General features: G+C 38.3%; 2 protein-coding genes across 3 annotated transcripts; one reads left to right on the top strand and one right to left on the bottom strand.

Moving 5' to 3' along the window:
* Nucleotides 1-3,554: 3,554 nt before the first annotated feature.
* On the top strand, nucleotides 3,555-10,479 carry errfi1a (ERBB receptor feedback inhibitor 1a). Of its 2 annotated transcripts, none has more exons than XM_020932249.2 (4): nucleotides 3,555-3,726; nucleotides 7,552-7,745; nucleotides 7,826-7,908; nucleotides 7,986-10,479. In XM_020932249.2, the coding sequence occupies exons 2-4, from the start codon at nucleotides 7,597-7,599 to the stop codon at nucleotides 9,062-9,064; spliced, it is 1,311 nt and encodes a 436-aa protein (XP_020787908.2). In that variant the 5' UTR covers nucleotides 3,555-3,726; nucleotides 7,552-7,596; the 3' UTR covers nucleotides 9,065-10,479. The 2 variants fall into 2 exon arrangements, with proteins under 2 accessions (XP_020787908.2, XP_055016765.1); XM_055160790.1 differs by lacking the exon at nucleotides 3,555-3,726 and adding an exon at nucleotides 3,760-4,397.
* Nucleotides 10,480-12,103: 1,624 nt separating this feature from the next.
* Nucleotides 12,104-17,513, bottom strand: LOC110166951 (mucin-3B). The gene is made up of 9 exons (XM_055160791.1): nucleotides 17,124-17,513; nucleotides 16,953-17,033; nucleotides 16,757-16,881; nucleotides 16,576-16,640; nucleotides 16,258-16,463; nucleotides 16,021-16,186; nucleotides 12,780-12,950; nucleotides 12,643-12,707; nucleotides 12,104-12,164 (listed from the first exon to the last, which is right to left on the bottom strand). Exons 1-9 carry the CDS (start codon nucleotides 17,377-17,379, stop codon nucleotides 12,133-12,135), a joined length of 1,167 nt encoding a protein of 388 aa, XP_055016766.1. The 5' UTR covers nucleotides 17,380-17,513; the 3' UTR covers nucleotides 12,104-12,132.
* Nucleotides 17,514-25,025: the final 7,512 nt, after the last annotated feature.

Genomic DNA, 25,025 nt, shown 5'->3' with positions numbered 1-25,025 from the left:
TTCCTTTACTTTTGTTATGTCATGCTGAAGAAAACCTGTATTTCTATTGTTTAGTTTAAACCATTAATTTTATAATTACAATAGCAATATATAGTTTACTGGTATTTTCCAAAGGCTATGTCCACAAGTGCCTTACGTCATCCATGTCACCAGCGTACCCACCCTTTTGCTCTAGTGCATGTCTCAATGTGAACTTTGGACAGTGCTCAGTGAGCACGTAATGTTATGACTTCAGCAGCTAGGCTCATCATGGCACAGATTTTAATGAGTTACAATAGTGATAAAAGGCTGTGTTGTTTTTAATTTGCACCTAAACTCCACCCTTTCCTTTTGCAGACAGGTTTATACTGTACTTCAGCATATGACACAGAAAAGTGATTGTTGTGTGTTTACTTAATGTGCAATCTGGAGTCTGGTGCATACAAATGTGATGCTCATTGGTAAAGTGGAATCATTTGTCTGAAAGAATAATAGGCTTGTATGTAGCTTTGACACAATTCAAGTGAAATGTTATAAATTTACTTTTTACATATTCAGAATAGTATTTGTTCCATAGAATTTCTTTTACTGGATGGAAGCAGTTTCAAATGCGGGTAAAGTTTGAGAGACATGTGGCAAAATGTGAGAGGAAGGAGTCAAGCACAGAACATCATTATCATGATCATCATTCACTATTTAATCTCATTTACTCACTTATCATGTATGAAATTTTATTTGATGTCAGTGAGTGTGCAAGAATAGGTAGTTTGTTCTATTACAAAGTGTATGTAGACTTGTCATTCTAGCTGTATGTGTAAATGTCATAAGTTAATATGACTGGAAAAAACTAAACTAGGAAACTAAACTAAACAAAAACTAAAAACAACGCAGCAATATACTCACAAATATGACAAATGACAAATATTTATACTTCATACTATATCAAAGGGGTTTCCAAACTTTGAATTGTGTGTAACCAGGAGACATTTGATGACCAGTGTACCCCCTGGGATATCCAAATCATTGAAAAGTATTATCAATTAAAGACTATATTACACTATAATACTAACATTACAGTTTAATTCTTTCAGTAACACTCTTTGCACACCATCATTCTATGAGTAATGGCATTACTCTTTGGGAAACACTGCTATTATTCTCTACAATTTACAATGTGATCAACTAATATTGTTGTATGGGGTTTACTGGAAGCTTCAAGAGAAATTACTTCTTCCGGGATGTAGCAGAAATGATGGTTTACTGAAGGTGTCTAATTTAAATGAAGTGCGATGAATGATGCAGAGGCGTGAGTCATTGCTGAGTGAAAAGGGTATTCTGCCTGACTCTGATCGGAGCTGCCTGGGGCTTATCTCCCGCCTTGACGACTTTATAAGGCACTTCCTGTCACTGTGATGTCACAGCAGGGAGGGGAGGGGGATCTCAGAGCTGGTTTGTTCTAGTATGTTTTGGTACAAGGCTTTATGCAATGTATTATTGTCTTTAATTGGTTGTGTTACTGTTTATTATTAGTTGTTCAAATTAAATTGCATCAGCCCTAAAGCATGGGCAAGGCTGGATTTGCTTGCATTGTCTTTTCTTCTTTGCTTTTTAATTGGTTGCTTGCCTAGTTAACTTATAAATCAGTACATATTGTGCACAGTAGTGGACATACTTTGGACACAGACATTGAAAACAGGCCAAAAACAGATGCAGGAACATACAAATCTGGCATAGTAAAAAAGAAAATTCCTTGATCCTCCAAAAATATTCCCTGGATTCTATTATAACCTATGATAACAGCATACAAGTAAGTAAGTTAATCCCTTCAAATAAATGAAGATGAAATAAGATTTGTCATCCTTCCCCTAAAGCAAATAAACTGCCTTTTACTTCACTAACTAAACAGAGTGCATGTTTTTATGTTTGGTTGGATGTTTTATGTTTTTTCAGAGAACATGCACTGCAGAAAATACAATTGACTGAGTTTAATTGGAAAATGTCTCACAAACATGCTCAATTGATTGAGATTGTTAACATATTCAGGGATTTCTGAATGGTAAACAGTTATGACTGTTGCCCTAGAGATGAACAATATTATATCTTTCGAATAAGAAAAAGTCTTCATAATGTTGCATATAACAGGAAGCTGAATACAAACTGAACTGAATACACAGAAATACTGCACACTCTATTCCATAGGCTACAGTACATTTGGTCATGCAAGTGCTCCTCTCCTCGCACTGCTGGTCACAACTGGCCCAAAGGAATCCCAAAAATGTGTCTGAAATCATAAAGAGGGATTAGCACAGTCTGCTCTCAGCGTGGGGCCAAATATGTGATAATAAGATGGCTGCAGCTCTATGCCCCCAATGCCCGACCTGTAAAAGATTGACAAACTCCAGCAAGAACACCCTCTCTACACGCCTTCGCTGCTTTTCACTCACTATTGATTTAGCAGGACCATTGTGTGGCTCTGTTTGAGTAACATGCATGTCACTGTTGAGTTTGCTTAACTCGGTTAGCCTAATGGACACAGAGGGTGCGAGACGGCCACTTAGAAAAGTAGCCCTGGTAACCTAATTATCCATGAAATCAGACGAACAAATGCACAAAAGAAAATGACCATAGAGACGATTGACCATGGAGACTGTAATGCTAGATGCCAAAACACAAGAACTCTTTGGCACTGATCATTGCTTTGCAAAAAACAACAGCAAAAAAATTACAAAAACACAGCAACTGCTTTATGTCTCTGTGGAAATTTTGTGTGTGGCAATGGTGTATCCATAGAGACAACTATGTGGGGGGGCTGCCACCAGAAAAGTTACATATTGTTCCTTAAAATGCCTTAGTACTTTTACAATATTCTCTGTACATAGACTCACACATATCTGGTTGTTGTTGTTTTTTTCTTTTTACTACACATTATTTCCAAAGCAATAGCGTATCCATAAAGACGTGGCGGGACAGCCACTAGAAAAGTTACATATTGTTCCTTAAAATGCCTGTACATAAACTGACACATGTCTGGTTGTTTTTTTTTGCTATGTGAAAAAAATATGCTCAATCGAAGTATTAACATTCGTGTTTACAACCGCTAAAATGGTTTAAGGTTATGCAATATTATGTTATTGCTATGATAAGACTGTGAGGTCCTATCTGATAATATTCGTGTAACTTTTTGGTCAATAACAAAAAGATAAGAGCCATTCATTTGTGCAATTAATCCAGTAAATTAGAAAAAAAATAGGCTAATTTGGCTATCTATTAATCTTACTACATGCCGAGTTTATAGGCTAACATTAGTTAAAGACATCTGAAACAACATAGGTAAACCTTGATCGCTTTACGTTTTCAAATGCGCATAATTCTGTCTCGAGGTGCTTGACTGTTATGTTTTTTTTTTTTGTTTTTTTTTCCAGCTAATGTATATGCGTAGCTTTTCCTGCTGCACGTAATGTGCTCAGCAAAGGAACATAGCGAAATATTACTCTGCGTCTTTAAGAGCAAGTGTGTGGGGAGGAGCCAGCCCTTCTCCATAGCGCTTTGGACCTTAAAATAATTCTGTCTTACGAGTAAAGGCTAGAAAAGTAACGCGTTATTACTGGAGCGACGTCTACACGCTAGCGTCCCGTGTCTAATGTTTCAGTAATCTGAATACGAGGAGACTAATAACAAAGGAGGATCTATATTTTCTCCAAAGACGGGGTCAAGTCAGCAGCAGAGGAGTACTGCAAAGTTATTTAGGTAAGTTTAGAAAGTATTTTAAAGCTGTAGTAACTTACAAAGTGCGCGTTTTGGATATTGCAGCATGCAGCAAGTTGGTGCAACGACATCACCTCATTCATTATTTTATAACACCCTATTTCCACTCACTTATACAATGCCAATGAAGACTTAAACATGTAGCATTTTTTGAATATTCTGGCAGGATCACATTCTAGATTGATATTGTGTCGGTGCAAATTTAATAGCATACTATCGTGCGTAAAAATCATATTCTGCGTAAATCCCCCAAATTATTTTTATTCTATCAGAAATTACCATAAGGACAGGGCCATGGTAGATAGCTGGCTTGCATGTTGTCGTATGAGTCACCTGGCTGCTTCGAGGGCTTTTAACCATTATTATCTCAATCCGGTAAGGTGAGCTGTGCGCTCGCTGGCTCGCTCCACCGCTCGCCTCACAGGTAGAGCTGGTATGGCTGCTCACAAACCGCTGCAGGGTTGTCACCAGCGGGGTGTGATCTTCCGTGGCCTCCCCCTTCATACGTGCCCCGCTGTGGATGTCCTGTCAAAAGTGGAAAGCGCGCCCAAGCTACTACCCTTGTAGGAAACAGGAGAGAGAAGATTGAAATAGACTATTTAGCGTTAATGAGTAACACTGGATACGTTGTAATTACATTGGATAAATATGAGGTAGGTACAAACATAGATGTTTTGCATGGTGGTTTATAATTTACTTGAATCTTGAATAGTTGTGCTTGATAACCAAAAGAGGAACAGGTGGACACCCTAAGTAGTAGTAGAAGTAGTGGCTGTATTTGTACCAATAACCTAGTTGAATATTGACAATATAAAATAGTCTACATGAATGGAGGTTCTGTTGCATGTTATCTTGGCTTTGTAGGCTGGTTGTAAATGTATAATGATAATAATGTTAAATATAATTGGCAATTGACTAAATATATTGCTCTAAGATAAAGTGTTTTTGGAGTACCCCTTTGTACAATTTTAAACTAAAACGTGAACATGTTTTTTGGCAGTAATTAAAACGTGTCTTTATAGCAATAGTAGTTGGCTAGGAGCAGTAATAGTAAAATATCTCCCTACTGAAACATTAAATATATTAAATAATACAGAGTTTACGTTGTCTGTAGGCACTATACTAAACATAGTAAGATAAGAGAATAACTAGGTGCGTAGCTGAGGAGATTGCTTAAATGGGTGTTGAAATATCCGTCAAAAGTTGCTGTAAAGGAGTGTTGAGCAAGGGTAAGGTAAAGATCTTACAAATAGAAGTAAATGACTAGTTCTTTTCTAATACTACACTGTTGTTTTTTTCAATTGCAGTAACGTGTGAGAGGCCAATTGTGAAAATGAAGTAATGCCTATTGTAACTATATTCTCGATTTAAGCCACGTTGCTTCTTAGTATAAAACATAGAAAGTAACCCTTTATATTGACATATGCACTGGTCCTGCCAGATATTTTACTATATGAGTGTAAGGCAGGTCACAGATGCATGATGTAAGAGATAAGGGTAGTTAATGAGCTATAACAGGCCCATGTGTACCAGGACTTTGTAGACAAAAAATAGTTGGTTAAAACAGCAACTCACAAAATGAATAAAGCTCTATTGCCTTTATTTAAACATTTTAATGTAACCCTCTTTGAAGTACACTTGTAGTTATTCTGTGCTGCTCAATAAGAGTCGGTTCATATCTTGTATAGTTGAGCAAATGTCGTCTTGGACAAAAAAAAAATCTTGAATTGTCATGAAATGAACTTCCTTTAAGTATTACTTACACTTTTTGTCAGTCACTCTTTTTTGTCACTCTTTGCAAAATCACATTTACAACCACAGACCTGAGGTGAGCATTTACACAGTGACAGCACAAAATAACTGGCTAGGAAATACTAACATTACAGTAGATTGCTGATAATGTTGTAGTCCATTGACAGAAAACCAAAACATTTGTTATGTTTTACTTACTATTCTTTTAATTCTCTGTGAGCTCTGTGAACTCTGTTCTGTCATCTTTGGTGAAGATGATGATGTTTTCAAATGAACCTCTCACAGGTTCCATCAGCAGGAAGGTCTTTGGGAAAAGATCTGTCAGATTAGCCTTGTGAAGGATGTGCCACTGCAATTCCTAAATGGAAAAAGATTGGCTCTTGTGTTAACAAAGAATAACTTTAACTTCTATCTCCTTAAGCCAAAGATCTCTATCTCCTTAGTTTGATTATATTCAGGTTAGTACTAGGACCAGTTTTGTGCAAATTTAAACCCAAACCCCTTCCTCGTGTTGCTGCCGACATATTTAATCTCCCTTTTTTAGCACAGTTCTCGCAATTCTCTCAGCCCAATCATGTGTAGAAATTTTCAGTCATAAAAACCTTTCACAAATGTCCTGAATTGATAACATATAAATCCCAACTTAATTCTCCGTATGATCACACCACATTGTAAAAATCTTGTTTCTGTGAGCGCACTTGTGGTCGTCTGCCAGGATGAACTGTGTCTGCACCTGTTGCTGGAGGAAGCCTGAGTCCCGGGGGGTTCATTATCAAATATCAAGTTGCTTCCCGTCCCGTTCGGACCTGAATCGATGGCCCTGGCCACAGAGGGGACTGCATTCCTTGTCGGGGCAGTTTTGGCTGTTGCTGATGCCCCGGGCTTCCTGTTGTTTTAGAGCTTTGTTTCTCGACAGCTGTCAGGGCAGAACATAACTTTAGCTCATTGGAGAGAGGAGAGAGAGGGGCCTGTGTGGTTCTCAATCAGCACGGCTACATTATAAGCAGAACAACGTGTCACTGAACATACATCATCCTAGGTCTCCAGGGTTCACACTATGCACCTGTTTTTGAATACTGACATAAATATTGCTGTGTTGCATTGTGTCATGTGCATTTGCAGCAGTAATGCTTTGTTATTGTTGTAATAAAAAGAAAATAGATTTATTCATATTTTTATATATACTTGGCTAGAAGTTTACTTGCTTAGAGGTTCAGCAGTTCAGTTGTGAGAGCATTGTGGTAATAGTTATAGTACATATTGCACCATAAACACAAAATCAATACATTTTACCCAATGAGACATAAACCTTTTGTGCTACTAATTTTGCATGTCATCCCTATTTATAATGAAAATTTTAATGTTGATGTATTTTTTAAAAATCTAACATTTTATATAATTAGTTTTATCTAAAACTATGCCCCACTCCTCATATAGTACGTAGTGGTTAATGAGTCTATAAATATTGCGTACACACGTGTGGGTCTGACTGACACATAGTTGACGTGAACATGCAGGTCATTTGACATCAGCAGCTCTTGCAACATAGATCTTTTGTAACAGGAGAGGCACTTCTTTTGTCTGCTGTTCAGGCCTAGTGAGATTGTAGTGACTCCTTTGTAACTTGACTGTAAACTTTGTATATTTTATGGTTCAGAATTTAGAGCCAGATGCTGGGTTATTTTTTTTTTGGTAAAATGTTCTTTGCTTGGATGAATTAGATTAATTATGTTTCAATGAATTATTATTATTATTATTATTAATATTATATTTCTACAAGTTTGATCCTTATTCAGTAGAATATATAAATATAAAACTATATTATCCCTTAAAACAAATTTGTTTTCCTTTATTGGTTTATTTCCTGGCTACTAGATACTATTTTCAAAAATACAAAAGATTACTTTGTTGAAGGATTTTTTATATTTTGAAATAATTTGACTGGGTATTATATGTGAGAGGAACAAATATGATTACCTGGTTGTAATCCATTTAGGTTTTATGTATGGACCTTATTTACAGTAGTAAATGTTGGTGTGTCTCTGTATGTTGCAGGAGAAGTGTTGGCCAGCCGGGCGATCTCAGAGTTTGCTGGCTTTGATGCGACCCGAGGCTGCCTGGAGCATGTCCACAGTGGGCCTGACTGCCCAGGAGACCTCTTTCCCTCTCGAGAACCCCTTCCTCTGGGGCAGCTGCCACAGCATGGACTCGAACTCGTCCTGGGGGTACACTCATGAAGCTAGCCCCAAGTGAGTGTTCAGGAGTGACTAGTACTACAGATATAACCATCTTTACTGTTCCATCTCCTAATGTCTTCTGTTCTTTACAGCTTTAGTATAAAATCACCCTACACAGATCCAAAAGTTCATTTGTACCACAAAGAGTCACCCCCTCTATCTCTTAGTTATGAAAGTAAGTACTGCATGACGCTCTGCTCAGTCTCTGAACATCCACTGTAATATGAAGCTAACCTCCTGTAATGTGTGTAGGACACAAGCACAGTCCAGGAACACAGAGGCTCCTGAAGAAGTCCCGGCCATCCTACCTCTCCCTGTCCTGCACCCCTGAGCCCTCCACGCCCAGCCCATCAGAGGACACCCACATCCTATCACAGCCACAGTCTGCGTATAGAGGCTGCAGCCCCCCACAGACTCCAGGGAGGTGCTCCAAGCCCCTGCCCCCCATCCCCCTACAGACAGACTCCTGCTCTATACAGAGCTTGGACAATGAGGAATATTTTATAAATTCAGATGAAAGCTGTCGGCTTGTGGCTGATCCAGTTATCAAACCTGTGCGTTTTGGACTTGGCCGGCGAAGCCTCAGAATCCACGGACAAGTGAACCATGCTTTCTGTGATCATGGTCCTCAGAGCCCCAGACCCACCCAGACACTACAGCACCACCCGGTAAACCATCACCAGGGAAACCATCACCAAATTCAAATTTCTCATGACAGACATGAGTCACAGCATGAACCTCCTGTGCAGCGTGCTCCACGGCAAGAGACAGAGGACGTTCCCGTATGTCCAAGACAGTTACAAGATAAGACTCAGAGACGGGTTCGGCGCACACAGTCGGGCCCGGCAGGGTCTTTTAACAAACCCTCTTTTCTGAATCTCCAGTCCAAACGAAACACTCACAGTACATACAAACCTGAAGTGCCCCCTCCCATCCCCCCACGGCACCATAAGACAGAGGACCCCCGTCGCTGGTCAGTCGAAGTCTCTGGGGCCTACAGTGACGAGGACAGACCACCCAAACTCCCACCCCGTGACCCTCTGTCCAGGGGCTGCTCTCGTACTCCCAGTCCCAAAAGTCTGCCCCTGTATGTCAATGGAGAGATGCCTCCAACACAGAGCTTTGCTCCAGATCCTAAATATGTTTATCGTGGTTTACAGAGACAGAACAGTGAGGGGTCACCTTGTATCTTTCCTGTTATTGAAAATGGACAGAAAGTTAGCAACACACATTACTTTCTATTGGACGGCCCTCCAGCCCAAAATTTAGATGTATCAAACTCAGAATGGGACTATCGCAGCCGGAAGAAAGCACCTGTGGATTTTGTCTGACAACCTTTGCATACTGTATTTGTATTAAATAAGCAACAATGGACCATAGTACCCTCTAAACCGCTGCTTTTTATGATGGACTCTATTGTGAACACACACAGGGTAGGTGTGCACTGCATTAGTTACTGGTAACTTTGGTTTATCGCAGCTGAGATATCTCTGGCTCCAGGTTTAGGCAAAGATTTAATAAGAAAACCTATTTTTGATATGATGTTTAATTTCATTACTTTTGTTGTATTGACTCTTGTGGTATCAAGGTACAAGCAGGCCTTGGACCTCCTCTCAGTGTTTTTTTTTTTTTTTTTTTTTTGTACGTGAAATGCATTGTGGGGGTTTCATACTTTGTGAGTGACAAGGGACAATAGGTCAGTATCCATTTTTATATGAAGTAAATTGCTGGAAAATGAAGGATTTAAGCACAAACTCACCTTTCTGTGTTCTTGTTTTGTCATGGGAGATTTTTCCGTGGTAGCTCTTGGATAATGATTGCATGTACTGTATGTTTAAATGTGTGAGAGATATTTGGTGACAAAGATAAAACTGTCTACTGTACTTGTTACTTTCTGTGCAGGTAAATGTCATGAATGTATCCAAAACTAACTGTCTTATATGAGTCTGTGGTCAAGCTGTGAGTCTTTGGTTGATATAATTTGTACTACCTCCTGTTTTAACCTTACCTGTACTTACAGCATGGGTATCAATGTCCTGACATAGTTATTAGTGAATTGTTGAACACAAAAAACAAGAACAAATAAAAAAAAAAAAAAAAAACATAGAAGTAACACATCATAAGAGGGCCAGGTTTGTACAATGAGCAAAACTAACCCAGCCTTCTCTCTGGTATAATAACCGGATGTCCTTAAATGAAGATTTCTAGCACAAATGTTAGGCCAACCTGTTGCACAGACTACATAGACAGTACAGGGTTTACCTGACACAGACTTTTCCAGTTCTACTCATGCATTCCTGTCTTACATGATTGCAGTGGGTGTGGCCTCTTCAGACACATTGGCTGCTGGCAGCTCAGAAAATGTATGAATTTTACTGTTCTCAAACTTGGGTAAATGTAGCATATATTTGTAGTAACCTTGATAGAAAAAGTTTTTGATACTGCTGAGGTCAAAACACGGACATTGAAGTTTTTGTTTCTTTCCCTTCTGCTCACAAAATGTTGCAACCCCTTCCTATGCTTTTTTAAAGAATGTTTACATCATACACTGATACTATTTAATCTTAAGGTATTCATGTCTTATGTTGAAGATGAAGAAATTGAAATTATCGCTCGGATGTAGGTGAAAAGATGCACTGGGAGAGTATGCAGTGTACAGTATTTAACAATTCCATTTGCTATGAACAGTTGAAGTATATAATCTTTGAACAAAAAGGATGTAAAATAAAAAAGTACTTATTTATGATTTTGCTTCCGGCTGATTTCTTGAAGACTGTGAACTCCTGGCTCAGCTGTTTGGCCTGTTTTATCACCCACACGCCCTCATGCTGTTCCCTATTATGACTGGCCTCTATCCAGGAGCACAACTCACAATGGTTGACTGACAGCTGGAGAGTTCTTCCTGGTTTACACGATGCTCCTTGAAGCACCAATCTCTGCCCACACTACATATAGTCTCATCACTTCCCTGTATGTGGTTATGGTGCTGAACCACAGTCAACCACATGAGGCAGCATTACAAATAACCAACCTATTTTAATCTGCCTGAGCTTTAAGTGGGTCAGTGAGGCTAAATGCACATATATACATTTTCATCAGTTGTAAAGTCTATATACAGTCATATGAAACAACCACATATGACAAGGTATGTATTATATTGTATGTAAGTTGTGGAAGTGTGTCCTGTAATCAGACGACCCACAGCTCAAATTTTGAACTATATATTGTTGTAGATTTGGGTTTTAAACATTCTGAGACTGCAACATCAACAACTAAGATAAAATAGATATTTTGGTTACTCCTGCATGGACTGCAATTAATTTTGTATTAAAACTGGTAAAATAATCAAGAAGAAAAGGTGAATGCTGCCTGCTAGTTGGATATAAAAGCTATTACATGATATTTTATTTACAGTGAAGTTACCATTAAATGGAAATTTTTACATGGTGTTTTCAAATAAGTGAGAAACCAAACCAAGTGTTTTTGGTTGAAAATCATGTCTAACTATTGCACAAAGATATCACAAACCCCACGAATACAATCAGTGCATTGAGTTCTTTGTGGATTTGAATTTCCTTATCGTTTGCATCAAGAGCAAGTCAGAGAAGTCAATGTTTAACTTCAGCTCAAGTGCAGCTGGTTAAACTTTACACAGGCCAGAGAATGGAGGCTGGGAAATTTAAACATGCATGTTGTCTGAATAAGCCACTAGATGGAGATATAACCATATTCTTTACCCCTGTGGAGAAATTAATGTTCATTAAAGACAACTTAGTTACATTAAAGACAGCTGTAGACATATGTTTTTGTTTGTGCACAAAAGACTGTGATTCTTATTGAATGGACATCCTAATATATAATATATGATATTATAAAATTTCGTACTGCCTTTTTTAGTTATTGGATCGTATATGACAAAAAAAAAAAAAAAAAAAAAGCACAAAGGTGAAGTCACCTCCTTGAGGAGAATGCTGCAATTCTTCCAGGTGTTATAAAAGCAAAATGGCGCCATCTAGTGTCCAAATAATGATTCTTTTAGGTTTGAGCCTCACGTACATAGATATCACTCAAAATAATGCGGATACCTTGTATGTAAACTTCTTAAAGTGTAGGATAAACAATGTAACTTTTCTGGTGGAAGGTATACCATCTGTTTGAAATGCTATTTATTTATCCAGAATGTTCTACTGAATGACATTTGAATGAATGAATGAATTAATATTTACTTGTCTCTTTGGACAGAGCTTTAAAGCTTAACAATAAACACTGAGTCCGCTTTCACAATTTTAATTTTGAACAAAGATGTGAAAAATTATTACAGAGTAAAACAAAGTTAAATTAATATATAAATAGGTTGAATAATTTAGTGGATTATTTTTAATTAGTTCTGGAGATTCAATTATATGCGAGAGAATCTCAAGTTGTGGTGTCCTATGAGAAGAGAAAAAAAGACATGTTCATTAAAGATGTTTACAAACAGAACACAAGAAAAGTATCATGACTATGTTCCAGCATGTTGTGACATATGGTTTATGTTAGTACTGGCAATAGCCATTCTCTAAATGTTTTTCAATTTTTAATTAATTTTTAATTAATAACCCTAATGCTTCTCGGGGTCACGTTGACCCGAAGATTTTTTTTTCCCTTCCCGCTCTCTTGGGGCAGGTCAATCAGACCCAAAAATGTATTTGCAAATAAATTCTCGCCAGGCGAGAAAATAAAATTTTGGGTCTGACTGACCTGCCCCAAGAGAGTGGGAAGAAAAAAAAAAAATACTTTGAGTCAATGTGACCCCGATTAGAACGTGAGAGTTTTAATGAAATTTAAAGTAGGTTGACTGGTCAGTGGTTATAATGTGTTACAACTGTTGTATTAAAAATAGAAAAATTAACAGGACAACAAGACAAACCTCTGTAATCAAAAAAGTCTTCTTCAAAAGTAGATAGTCGTCTGTCAAAACTATCTCTCCTTGTCCTGGAAAAAAAATTGAATTAATTTATCAGCTTGTATATAATGGTCATTTTGGTATGCTGTGTAAATACTAACCAACTTCCAGAGCGCCTTAGCCTTCTGTAAACAGCAGCAGCGATGATGAACATGCAGAGGAGAAGGAAAGCACCAGCCAATGACCCAAACAGAGCCCCATAGAAACCTGGACCCCAGCTGGACAGCTCACAGCGCGGCCCATAGTAATGCCGAATACTCGAACTATAGCAGCTACACAAAAACAGACAAGGATATTTGAACATAACATTTGATAAATAGAGTGCAAAGTTAACAGAATTGACTGTTTACATACACACACCAATGCTTGAAAATACAATAATGCTACATTGTAAATGCAAACCAATTAATTTGTGTATATATGTTTTCAACTTATTTCCCTTATGATAGTATTTGTTGTAATTGATTGTCAATTTGCTTTACTGTTAATGAACTGTCAGTGTGAATTGAAGTGCATTCTACTGTAGATTTTTAAAATATACTTTACAATATCTTGTGTAAAGTGTATTTAAAAAATCTACAATAAGGGGGTAAAAATATTTTTTTTTACCCACTTATTGATAAGCCAATAAGGATAACAAACTCTTCTGCAACTTTAATTGACAATATACTGATAAATATTTGAGAAATCTATCGCCTCAGGTGTATCACTCACTGATATTTCAGACCATTGCCCCGTGTTTCAGTTTTTTGCAAATACTTTGCAGAAAAGGCCAGATGTGAGGTTAAAGCACCATACATTTTCTCAGAAAAATGAGGCAAAGACTGGCAAAGATTTCATGGGATGAGGTTTACAAACATCAGGATGCTGAAATAGCATACAAAACATGTATGGATATATTAGCGTTCTTGTTTAAACAATGTTTTCCTTTTGTAACTGCAAGAACAAAAAGCAAAATAATAGCAAGCCATGGATTACATGGGGGAATGAAAAAATCTTCAGTTATAAAGAATGTATCAATTCTTAGTCCCACACTATTAAATATATCATGTTATAAAATCCATTGAAAAAATATCCTTAAAAATAAAAATGTTAAAAATACCTGGAATGAATTACCGAATAAAAAACTAAGTTCCAGAGCTTTACCCTCTCAGCTATCCGATGGCATTAGAAATGATAACAACTCTGAAGTTGTCACTGAAGCTAATGGCTTCAGTGACTTTTTTTATGAATGTCGGCCCTTCACTGGCAAAACATATAGCTTAATCGGGAAAGTCTACCTCATTACTTGTTGATAAAATGTATCCTTGTTTAAATACATTTGCTCCACCAACACAATATGAGATAATGCAAATACTACTAAAAATGAGAGACACAGCTCAGGTCATGATGAAATAAGAGCCAGCGTTGTAAAGAAAGTAGCCTCCTCTATAACTGAGCCTTTGACTTATGTTCTCTCCTTGTCACTTAAAACTAGTGTTGTTGTAAAAGATCTTAAGCTAGCTAAAGTAACACCATTGTTCAAATCTGATGACTCCAGCTTATTCAACAACTACCAGCCTATTTCTGTTCTACCCTTGTTTTCTAAAGTACTGGAAAGTTTATGCAAGAATCTAAATATTTTTCAGAAAATGATATTCTTTACAACCATCAGTATGGCTTCAGAGAAACCATGTCTACAGAAATGGCCCTCTTGCAGTTTATTGATAAAATTTCAACTAATTTAATACAATTAAATTTAATAAAAATAAGACTCTTGGTCTATTACTAGACTTGTCAAAAGCATTTGACACAGTCAATTATGAAATTATTTTTTTTAATAAATTGACAAAATATGGAATACAAGATCTTATTTTAAAATGGCTGAAAAATAATTTGGAGGAGCAAGAACAATTTGTCTATATAAACCAAAGCTCATATTTGTGGTGTCCCACAGGTCTCCATTTTAGGACCACTATTATTCAAAATGTATATTAATGATCTAAAAAATATTTGTAAGTGTTGCCTCTTATGTTTGCATATGATACATGCCTTCTATTATCTCATCCCAATCTAAATGGTCTGATGAGAGAAGCAAATGAACAATTATCAATAATTTCTGAGTGGTTTAAAACAAATCAACTCTCTCTAAATATACAAAAGACACATTGTATGATTTTCAGTACAAAAAATAACACATGTAGTCAAGATGTGACACTATCTTTTGATGGTATCACAATTAGCCAAATTGTTCAAATTAAGTTTTAGGAGTGATTGTTGATCAAAAACTAACTTGGAAATATCATACCCAACATGATGAAAAATTATGAAATCCACTGGTATTTTGAGTAAAGTTCGCTGCTGTATAAATGTTTCATGCATGACTTTATACTGTAGTTGAATCTATCCTTCCATCATGTATTTTAACATGGTTTCTACATGTAAGACATATCTCAACACAATTTTATTAATACAAAATATTTTTTTAAGAATTATGAATTATTCACACAAATTGTCCTTATCTTATCTAAAAATACAATATTCTAACAATATTTAATGTAAACATATATTGTAATTCTCTGCTTATGTATAAGTATGTGTCTTTGTCAAATGTTTTACCCAGAACTTTTGACAACTTTTTTATGTACTGTTCAGATGTTCACACCTATACTATGAGACACGGCAGAGACTTTTATCTTCCCTTGTGCAGAACTTCCACAAATTAAAGAATGCTCAAGTTCAGAGGGCCGACACTGTGGAATAATTTAGCTGAGAGTCCAATTTCCTCACTGGACTATTTTAGAAGGCAATTAAAACAAACATTAATTTGTAATAATATTTAATATTTGAACTACTGAAACTCAACTTGACAGACTGTTGTGATAAAATCATGTTTATAGGGGAGGTGATCAAACAGTCTTCTTCTCATTCTCTCCTGCACAGCCAGTTTCTTTTGTTTCTACCTGTTTGAAATGTTTTTAGTATACATGTATGTGCAAATAAAATCTATCTAAGTGCAGTGTGTTTATTATGAGAGTGGATCCCAGGATGAGTCTTTGCACATGTGGAGATTATTTAGGATCAATCAATCAATCATAAATAAATAAATAAATAAATAAATAAATAAATAAAGTTCAAGATTGAAGTAATTAATTGTACTTTATGTCCAAACAACAGTTACTATAATAATAATATATCAATTAACTAACACATGCCATCATTTTCTTACCTTTGACTGTAATGAGTATAATAAATATGAAAGTAAATTTGAGTAAAATTATTCTTTCACTATGTAATACACAGTGCATATGTAGACAACCAATTATTAATAATACCAAAGTTTAATAAATATGTATATCTTACAAGCATATTGGTCCAAGGTAAATCTGATTGTAGCAGTCTCCGTGGTGATTGCAGTAGTATGGAGTTGTCTTGCACGGCCCAACACACTCCCAACTACCATTGATGACCTCCGGAGTGTAGTTAGCAAAGTATGTGCAGCTGATGTAAGGTTCCAACTGAGTAATACCTGGTGGAAAATTGATCAGTTATTCATAATATATTATATTTTCCTGAAAGAAGTACACAACTGGGACTTACTTCTAACTGGAGGTGATTCAAATGTCACTGCTTGCAACTGGGTGGGTGCTGTACTATTAAATGCCTTTCCAATGTTGTAGAGGTTTGTTGTATCATTTAGGATCAATTTCAAAACCTCCTCCAGTTGGTTGTTGACATACTGGATTTTAGAGTCGCTGTTTACATAGCTGTATTGGGCTTCAGTCTCTGCTATAACAGACCCAGAACTTAAAAGAGAAAGAGAAAAAAAGATAAAAACAAATAGAAAAAAGAGATAAAAGAAAAATGATTATGATAACAGATTCTAATAGTTATTTCTTGTGTAAACTCAGAACCTACACTAGTTTGAAGACTTGTATAGATTTGAAGGTATAAGGATCTGCTTTTCTGCACAGTGGTTCTAACTGGAATTTCAGAGGAAAAAGTTACTGACAGTGTGTTAGACATGTGATCATAGTAAAAAAAAAAAGAAAAAAGAAAAAAATCATTACATTGTCAAAAACAGAAATTTGTTGTTTACCTGTGATAATAATATGTTGATGAAACTAATGGATTTTGGAGAATTTAAATTCAAGTAGTCACTGATGAAAGTAGTGTTTATAACCAAAGTAATATTTACTTTGCGAGTTGGTAGTCGTCCAGTGTCTGCAAATTAAAAATGGAATTATGTAAGTTGAAAGACAACACATGTTTGTGTTTATGAAAAGAAAACTCACCAATATTAGGCTGGGTGTTATTAATACCATAGGTGCAGTTTAGACCATACACATCATCTGAGCAGCTAGCAGTTGTTGTCACTGGATTAATATAAAAAAGAAAAAAAACCTGTGTGGTGAAGCAAACTAAACAGAAGTGGAACTGAAAATTTTAGAAAAGATAAGAAGTACCTTCATTTGTCGTTGGTACAGAAGTAACTGATGGGATTGTTGAAGATTTTTGCCCTGTTGTTGATGGACCTGAGACCGATGATGGTGCTTCAGTAATGACATGAGATGTTATTGTCTGCAAGGTGGTTGATGTTGAAGGAAATGTTTGTGGAGAAAGACCTGTGGAATATGATTTTGATGATGTCTGGTCATTTGAACTTGTTTGTAATATTTCTGTGGATGGCTGAGTGGTTGGTCTTGAAGTCACCTGGTGCATTGTGGATGTGGCTGTTGTCAAATATGTCTCTGATGTAATTGTTGAAGATTTCTGCCCAGTTGTTGAGGTAACAGCAGTAGAAGACAAACTTTGACTTGTTGCTTGAGAAATGGCTGTGTTCAGAATTGTTGTTGTTGAGGGAGATGTTTGTGGAGAAATACTGGTACTATTTGTGGTATATGGACTTGATGTCTGGAAATTTTCACTTGTTTGTAATATTTTTGTGGATGGCTGAATGGTTGATGATGAAGTCATCTCATGTGTTATAAGCGTGGATGTCGGCAATGTAGACTGAGTTGTTGGGCCAGATGTCACAGATGTGATTGTTGAAGATTTCTGCCCTGTAGACAGCTGAGTGGTTGGTCCTGAAGTCACCTGTTGCGTTGTGGATGTGGCTGTTGTCAAAGATGTCTCTGATGTAATCGTCGAAGATTTCTGCCCAGTTGTTGAGGTAACAGTAGTAGAAGACAAACTTTGACTTGTTGCTTGAGAAGTGGTTGTGTTCAGAATTGCTGTTGTTGAGGGAGATGTTTGTGGAGAAATACTGGTACTATTTGTCGTATACGGACTTGATGTCTGGACATTCGCACTTGTTTGTAATATTTTTGTGGATGGCTGAATGGTTGATGATGAAGTCATCTCATGTGTTGTAAGTGTGGATGTCGGCAATGTAGATTGAGTTGTTGTGCCAGATGTCACAGATGTGATTGTTGAAGATGTCTGCCCTGTAGACAGCTGAGTGGTTGGTGTTGAAGTCACCTGCTGCGTTGTGGATGTGGCTGTTGTCAAATATGTCTCTGATGTAATTGTTGAAGATTTCTGCCCAGTTGTTGAGGTAACAGCAGTAGAAGACAAACTTTGACTTGTTGCTTGAGAAATGGTTGTGTTCAGAATTGTTGTTGTTGAGGGAGATGTTTGTGGAGAAATACTGGTACTATTTGTCGTATACGGACTTGATGTTTGGACATTTTCACTCGTTTGTAATATTTTTGTGGATGGCTGAATGGTTGATGATGAAGTCATCTCATGTGTTGTAAGCGTGGATGTTGGCAATGTAGATTGAGTTGTTGGGCCAGATGTCACAGAGGTGATTGTTGAAGATTTCTGCCCTGTAGACAGCTGAGTGGTTGGTCCTGAAGTCCCCTGCTGTGTTGTGGATGTGGCTGTTGTCAAAGACGTTTCTGATGTAATCGTCGAAGATTTCTGCCCAGTTGTAGAGGTAAAAGTAGTAGAAGACAAACTTTGACTTGTTGCTTGAGAAATGGTTGTGTTCAGAATTGCTGTTGTTGAGGGAGATTTTTGTGGAGAAATACTGGTACTATTTGTGGTATATGGACTTGATGTCTGGACATTTGCACTTGTTTGTAATATTGTTGTGGATGGCTGAATGGTTGATGATGAAGACATCTCATTTGTAATAAGCATGGATGTTGGCAATGTAAATTGAGTTGTTGGGCCAGATGTCACAGATGTGATTGTTGAAGATTTCTGCCCTGTAGACAGCTGAGTGGTTGGTCCTGAAGTCCCCTGCTGCGTTGTGGATGTGGCTGTTGTCAAATATGTCTCTGATGTAATCGTCGAAGATTTCTGCCCAGTTGTTGAGGTAACAGTAGTAGAAGACAAACTTTGACTTGTTGCTTGAGAAATGGCTGTGTTCAGAATTGTTGTTGTTGAGGGAGATGTTTGTGGAGAAATACTGGTACTATTTGTGGTATATGGACTTGATGTCTGGACATTTGCACTTGTTTGTAATACTTTTGTGGATGGCTGAATGGTTGATGATGAAGTCATCTCATGTGTTGTAAGCGTGGATGTTGGCAATGTAGATTGAGTTGTTGGGCCAGATGTCACAGATGTGATTGTTGAAGATTTCTGCCCTGTAGACAGCTGAGTGATTGGTCTTGAAGTCACCTGCTGCGTTGTGGATGTGGCTGTTGTCAAATATGTCTCTGATGTAATCGTCGAAGTTTTCTGCCCAGTTGTTGAGGTAACAGTAGTAGAAGACAAACTTTGACTTGTTGCTTGAGACATGGTTGTGTTCAGAAATTGCTGTTGTTGGGAGATGTTTGTGGAGAAATACTGGTACTATTTGTCGTATACGGACTTGATGTCTGGACATTTGCACTTGTTTGTAATATTTTTTGTGGATGGCTGAATGGTTGATGATGAAGTCATCTCATGTGTTGTAAGCGTGGATGTTGGCAATGTAGATTGAGTTGTTGGGCCAGATGTCACAGAGGTGATTGTTGAAGATTTCTGCCCTGTAGACAGCCTGAGTGTTGGTCCTGAAGTCCCCTGCTGCGTTGTGGATGTGGCTGTTGTCAAGACGTCTCTGATGTAATCGTCGAAGATTTCTGCACAGTTGTTGAGGTAACAGTAGTAGAAGACAAACTTGGACTTGTTGCTTTATAAGTGGTGGTGTTCAGAATTGCTGTTGTTGCGAGAGATGTTTGTGGAGAAATGGTACTATTTGTGGTATATGGACTTGATGTCTGGACATTTTCACTCGTTTGTAATATTTTTGTGGATGGCTGAATGGTTGATGATGAAGTCATCTCATGTGTTGTAAGCGTGGATGTTGGCAATGTAATTGAGTTGNTGTGGATGTGGCTGTTGTCAAAGATGTCTCTGATGTAATCGTCGAAGATTTCTGCCCAGTTGTTGAGGTAACAGTAGTAGAAGACAAACTTTGACTTGTTGCTTGAGAAATGGTTGTGTTCAGAATTGCTGTTGTTGAGGGAGACGTCTGTGGAGAAATACTGGTACTATTTGTGGTATATGGACTTGATGTCTGGACATTTGCACTCGTTTGTAATATTTTTGTGGATGGCTGAATGGTTGATGATGAAGTCATCTCATGTGTTGTAAGCGTGGATGTTGGCAATGTAGATTGAGTTGTTGGGCCAGATGTCACAGATGTGATTGTTGAAGATTTCTGCCCTGTAGACAGCTGAGTGGTTGGTCCTGAAGTCCCCTGCTGCGTTGTGGATGTGGCTGTTGTCAAAGACGTCTCTGATGTAATCGTCGAAGATTTCTGCCCAGTTGTTGAGGTAACAGGAGTAGAAGACAAACTTTGACTTGTTGCTTGAGAAGTGGTTGTGTTCAGAATTGCTGTTGTTGAGGGAGATGTTTGTGGAGAAATACTGGTACTATTTGTGGTATATGGACTTGATGTTTGGACATTTTCACTCGTTTGTAATATTTTTGTGGATGGCTGAATGGTTGATGATGAAGTCATCTCATGTGTTGTAAGCGTGGATGTTGGCAATGTAGATTGAGTTGTTGGGCCAGATGTCACAGATGTGATTGTTGAAGATTTCTGCCCTGTAGACAGCTGAGTGGTTGGTCTTGAAGTCACCTGCTGCGTTGTGGATGTGGCTGTTGTCAAAGACGTCTCTGATGTAATCGTCGAAGATTTTCTGCCAGTTGTTGAGGTAAAAGTAGTAGAAGACAAACTTTGACTTGTTGCTTGAGAAATGGTTGTGTTCAGAATTGCTGTTGTTGAGGGAGATGTTTGTGGAGAAATACTGGTACTATTTGTGTATATGGACTTGATGTTTGGACATTTTTCACTCGTTTGTAATATTTTTGTGGATGGCTGAATGGTTGATGATGAAGTCATCTCATGTGTTGTAAGCGTGGATGTTGGCAATGTAGATTGAGTTGCTGGGCCAGATGTCACAGATTGATTTGTTGAAGATTTCTGCCCTGTAGACAGCTGAGTGGTTGGTCCTGAAGTCCCCTGCTGCGTTGTGGATGTGGCTGTTGTCAAAGACGTCTCTGATGTAATCGTCGAAGTTTTCTGCCCAGTTGTTGAGGTAACAGTAGTAGAAGACAAACTTTGACTTGTTGCTTGAGACATGGTTGTGTTCAGAATTGCTGTTGTTGAGGGAGATGTTTGTGGAGAAATACTGGTACTATTTGTGGTATATGGACTTGATGTTTGGACATTTTCACTCGTTTGTAATATTTTTGTGGATGGCTGAATGGTTGATGATGAAGTCATCTCATGTGTTGTAAGTGTGGATGTTGGCAATGTAGATTGAGTTGTTGGGCCAGATGTCACAGATGTGATTGTTGAAGATTTCTGCCCTGTAGACAGCTGAGTGGTTGGTCCTGAAGTCCCCTGCTGCGTTGTGGATGTGGCTGTTGTCAAAGATGTCTCTGATGTAATCGTTGAAGATTTCTGCCCAGTTGTTGAGGTAACAGGAGTAGAAGACAAACTTTGACTTGTTGCTTGAGAAGTGGTTGTGTTCAGAATTGCTGTTGTTGAGGGAGATGTTTGTGGAGAAATACTGGTACTATTTGTGGTATATGGACTTGATGTTTGGACATTTTCACTCGTTTGTAATATTTTTGTGGATGGCTGAATGGTTGATGATGAAGTCATCTCATGTGTTGTAAGTGTGGATGTTGGCAATGTAGATTGAGTTGTTGGGCCAGATGTCACAGATGTGATTGTTGAAGATTTCTGCCCTGTAGACAGCTGAGTGGTTGGTCCTGAAGTCCCCTGCTGCGTTGTGGATGTGGCTGTTGTCAAAGACGTTTCTGATGTAATCGTTGAAGATTTCTGCCCAGTTGTCGAGGTAAAAGTAGTAGAAGACAAACTTTGACTTGTTGCTTGAGAAATGGTTGTGTTCAGAATTGCTGTTGTTGAGGGAGATTTTTGTGGAGAAATACTGGTACTATTTGTGGTATATGGACTTGATGTTTGGGCATTTGCACTCGTTTGTAATATTTTTGTGGATGGCTGAATGGTTGATGATGAAGTCATCTCATGTGTTGTAAGCGTGGATGTTGGCAATGTAGATTGAGTTGATGGGCCAGATGTCACAGAGGTGATTGTTGAAGATTTCTGCCCTGTAGACAGCTGAGTGGTTGGTCCTGAAGTCCCCTGCTGCGTTGTGGATGTGGCTGTTGTCAAAGATGTCTCTGATGTAATCGTCGAAGATTTCTGCCCAGTTGTTGAGGTAACAGGAGTAGAAGACAAACTTTGACTTGTTGCTTGAGAAGTGGTTGTGTTGAGAATTGCTGTTGTTGAGGGAGATGTTTGTGGAGAAATACTGGTACTATTTGTGGTATATGGACTTGATGTCTGGACATTTTGCACTCGTTTGTAATATTTTGTGGATGGCTGAATGGTTGATGATGAAGTCATCTCATGTGTTGTAAGCGTGGATGTTGGCAATGTAGATTGAGTTGTTGGGCCAGATGTCACAGAGGTGATTGTTGAAGATTTCTGCCCTGTAGACAGCTGAGTGGTTGGTCCTGAAGTCCCCTGCTGCGTTGTGGATGTGGCTGTTGTCAAAGACGTCTCTGATGTAATCGTCGAAGATTTCTGCCCAGTTGTTGAGGTAACAGGAGTAGAAGACAAATTTTGACTTGTTGCTTGAGAAGTGGTTGTGTTGAGAATTGCTGTTGTTGAGGGAGATGTTTGTGGAGAAATACTGGTACTATTTGTGGTATATGGACTTGATGTTTGGACATTTTCACTCGTTTGTAATATTTTTGTGGATGGCTGAATGGTTGATGATGAAGTCATCTCATGTGTTGTAAGCGTGGATGTTGGCAATGTAGATTGAGTTGTTGGGCCAGATGTCACAGAGGTGATTGTTGAAGATTTCTGCCCTGTAGACAGCTGAGTGGTTGGTCCTGAAGTCCCTGCTGCGTTGTGGATGTGGCTGTTGTCAAAGATGTCTCTGATGTAATCGTCGAAGATTTCTGCCCAGTTGTTGAGGTAACAGGAGTAGAAGACAAACTTTGACTTGTTGCTTGAGAAGTGGTTGTGTTGAGAATTGCTGTTGTTGAGGGAGATGTTTGTGGAGAAATACTGGTACTATTTGTGGTATATGGACTTGATGTTTGGACATTTTCACTCGTTTGTAATATTTTTGTGGATGGCTGAATGGTTGATGATGAAGTCATCTCATGTGTTGTAAGCGTGGATGTTGGCAATGTAGATTGAGTTGTTGGGCCAGATGTCACAGAGGTGATTGTTGAAGATTTCTGCCCTGTAGACAGCTGAGTGGTTGGTCCTGAAGTCCCCTGCTGCGTTGTGGATGTGGCTGTTGTCAAAGACGTTTCTGATGTAATCGTCGAAGATTTCTGCCCAGTTGTCGAGGTAAAAGTAGTAGAAGACAAACTTTGACTTGTTGCTTGAGAAATGGTTGTGTTCAGAATTGCTGTTGTTGAGGGAGATTTTTGTGGAGAAATACTGGTACTATTTGTGGTATATGGACTTGATGTTTGGACATTTTCACTCGTTTGTAATATTTTTGTGGATGGCTGAATGGTTGATGATGAAGTCATCTCATGTGTTGTAAGCGTGGATGTTGGCAATGTAGATTGAGTTGTTGGGCCAGATGTCACAGAGGTGATTGTTGAAGATTTCTGCCCTGTAGACAGCTGAGTGGTTGGTCCTGAAGTCCCCTGCTGCGTTGTGGATGTGGCTGTTGTCAAAGATGTCTCTGATGTAATCGTCGAAGATTTCTGCCCAGTTGTTGAGGTAACAGGAGTAGAAGACAAACTTTGACTTGTTGCTTGAGAAGTGGTTGTGTTCAGAATTGCTGTTGTTGAGGGAGATGTTTGTGGAGAAATACTGGTACTATTTGTCGTATATGGACTTGATGTCTGGACATTTGCACTCGTTTGTAATATTTTTGTGGATGGCTGAATGGTTGATGATGAAGTCATCTCATGTGTTGTAAGCGTGGATGTTGGCAATGTAGATTGAGTTGTTGGGCCAGATGTCACAGATGTGATTGTTGAAGATTTCTGCCCTGTAGACAGCTGAGTGGTTGGTCCTGAAGTCCCCTGCTGCGTTGTGGATGTGGCTGTTGTCAAAGACGTCTCTGATGTAATCGTCGAAGATTTCTGCCCAGTTGTTGAGGTAACAGTAGTAGAAGACAAACTTTGACTTGTTGCTTGAGAAGTGGTTGTGTTCAGAATTGCTGTTGTTGAGGGAGATTGTTTGTGGAGAAATACTGGTACTATTTGTGGTATATGGACTTGATGTCTGGACATTTGCACTCGTTTGTAATATTTTTGTGGATGGCTGAATGGTTGATGATGAAGTCATCTCATGTGTTGTAAGCGTGGATGTTGGCAATGTAGATTGAGTTGTTGGGCCAGATGTCACAGATGTGATTGTTGAAGATTTCTGCCCTGTAGACAGCTGAGTGGTTGGTCCTGAAGTCCCCTGCTGCGTTGTGGATGTGGCTGTTGTCAAAGATGTCTCTGATGTAATCGTCGAAGATTTCTGCCCAGTTGTTGAGGTAACAGTAGTAGAAGACAAACTTTGACTTGTTGCTTGAGAAGTGGTTGTGTTCAGAATTGCTGTTGTTGAGGGAGATGTTTGTGGAGAAATACTGGTACTATTTGTGGTATATGGACTTGATGTCTGGACATTTGCACTCGTTTGTAATATTTTTGTGGATGGCTGAATGGTTGATGATGAAGTCATCTCATTTGTAATAAGCGTGGATGTTGGCAATGTAGATTGAGTTGTTGGGCCAGATGTCACAGAGGTGATTGTTGAAGATTTCTGCCCTGTAGACAGCTGAGTGGTTGGTCCTGAAGTCCCCTGCTGCGTTGTGGATGTGGCTGTTGTCAAAGACGTCTCTGATGTAATCGTCGAAGATTTCTGC

Source organism: Boleophthalmus pectinirostris, unplaced genomic scaffold (assembly GCF_026225935.1).
Source record: "Boleophthalmus pectinirostris isolate CB_2022bp ecotype Guang Dong unplaced genomic scaffold, ASM2622593v1 HiC_scaffold_3, whole genome shotgun sequence".
Taxonomy (NCBI): Eukaryota; Metazoa; Chordata; class Actinopteri; order Gobiiformes; family Gobiidae; genus Boleophthalmus; species Boleophthalmus pectinirostris.
The sequence above is the reverse complement of the archived record's forward strand: the minus strand, read 5'-3'. Positions and strand labels throughout refer to the sequence as shown.

Coding starts and splice junctions, on each gene's coding strand:
- errfi1a (XM_055160790.1), top strand. CDS start 4,353: ATGAGTAACACTGGATACGTTGTAATTACATTGGATAAATATGAG. Junction 4,398..7,551: donor TTACATTGGATAAATATGAG/GTAGGTACAAAC, acceptor TGTATGTTGCAG/GAGAAGTGTTGGCCAGCCGG. Junction 7,909..7,985: donor TCTATCTCTTAGTTATGAAA/GTAAGTACTGCA, acceptor TAATGTGTGTAG/GACACAAGCACAGTCCAGGA.
- LOC110166951 (XM_055160791.1), bottom strand. CDS start 17,379: ATGCACCAGGTGACTTCAAGACCAACCACTCAGCCATCCACAGAAATA. Junction 12,951..16,020: donor TACCTTGGACCAATATGCTT/GTAAGATATACA, acceptor GTTTTTGTGTAG/CTGCTATAGTTCGAGTATTC. Junction 12,165..12,642: donor AGACTTTTTTGATTACAGAG/GTTTGTCTTGTT, acceptor CTCTTCTCATAG/GACACCACAACTTGAGATTC.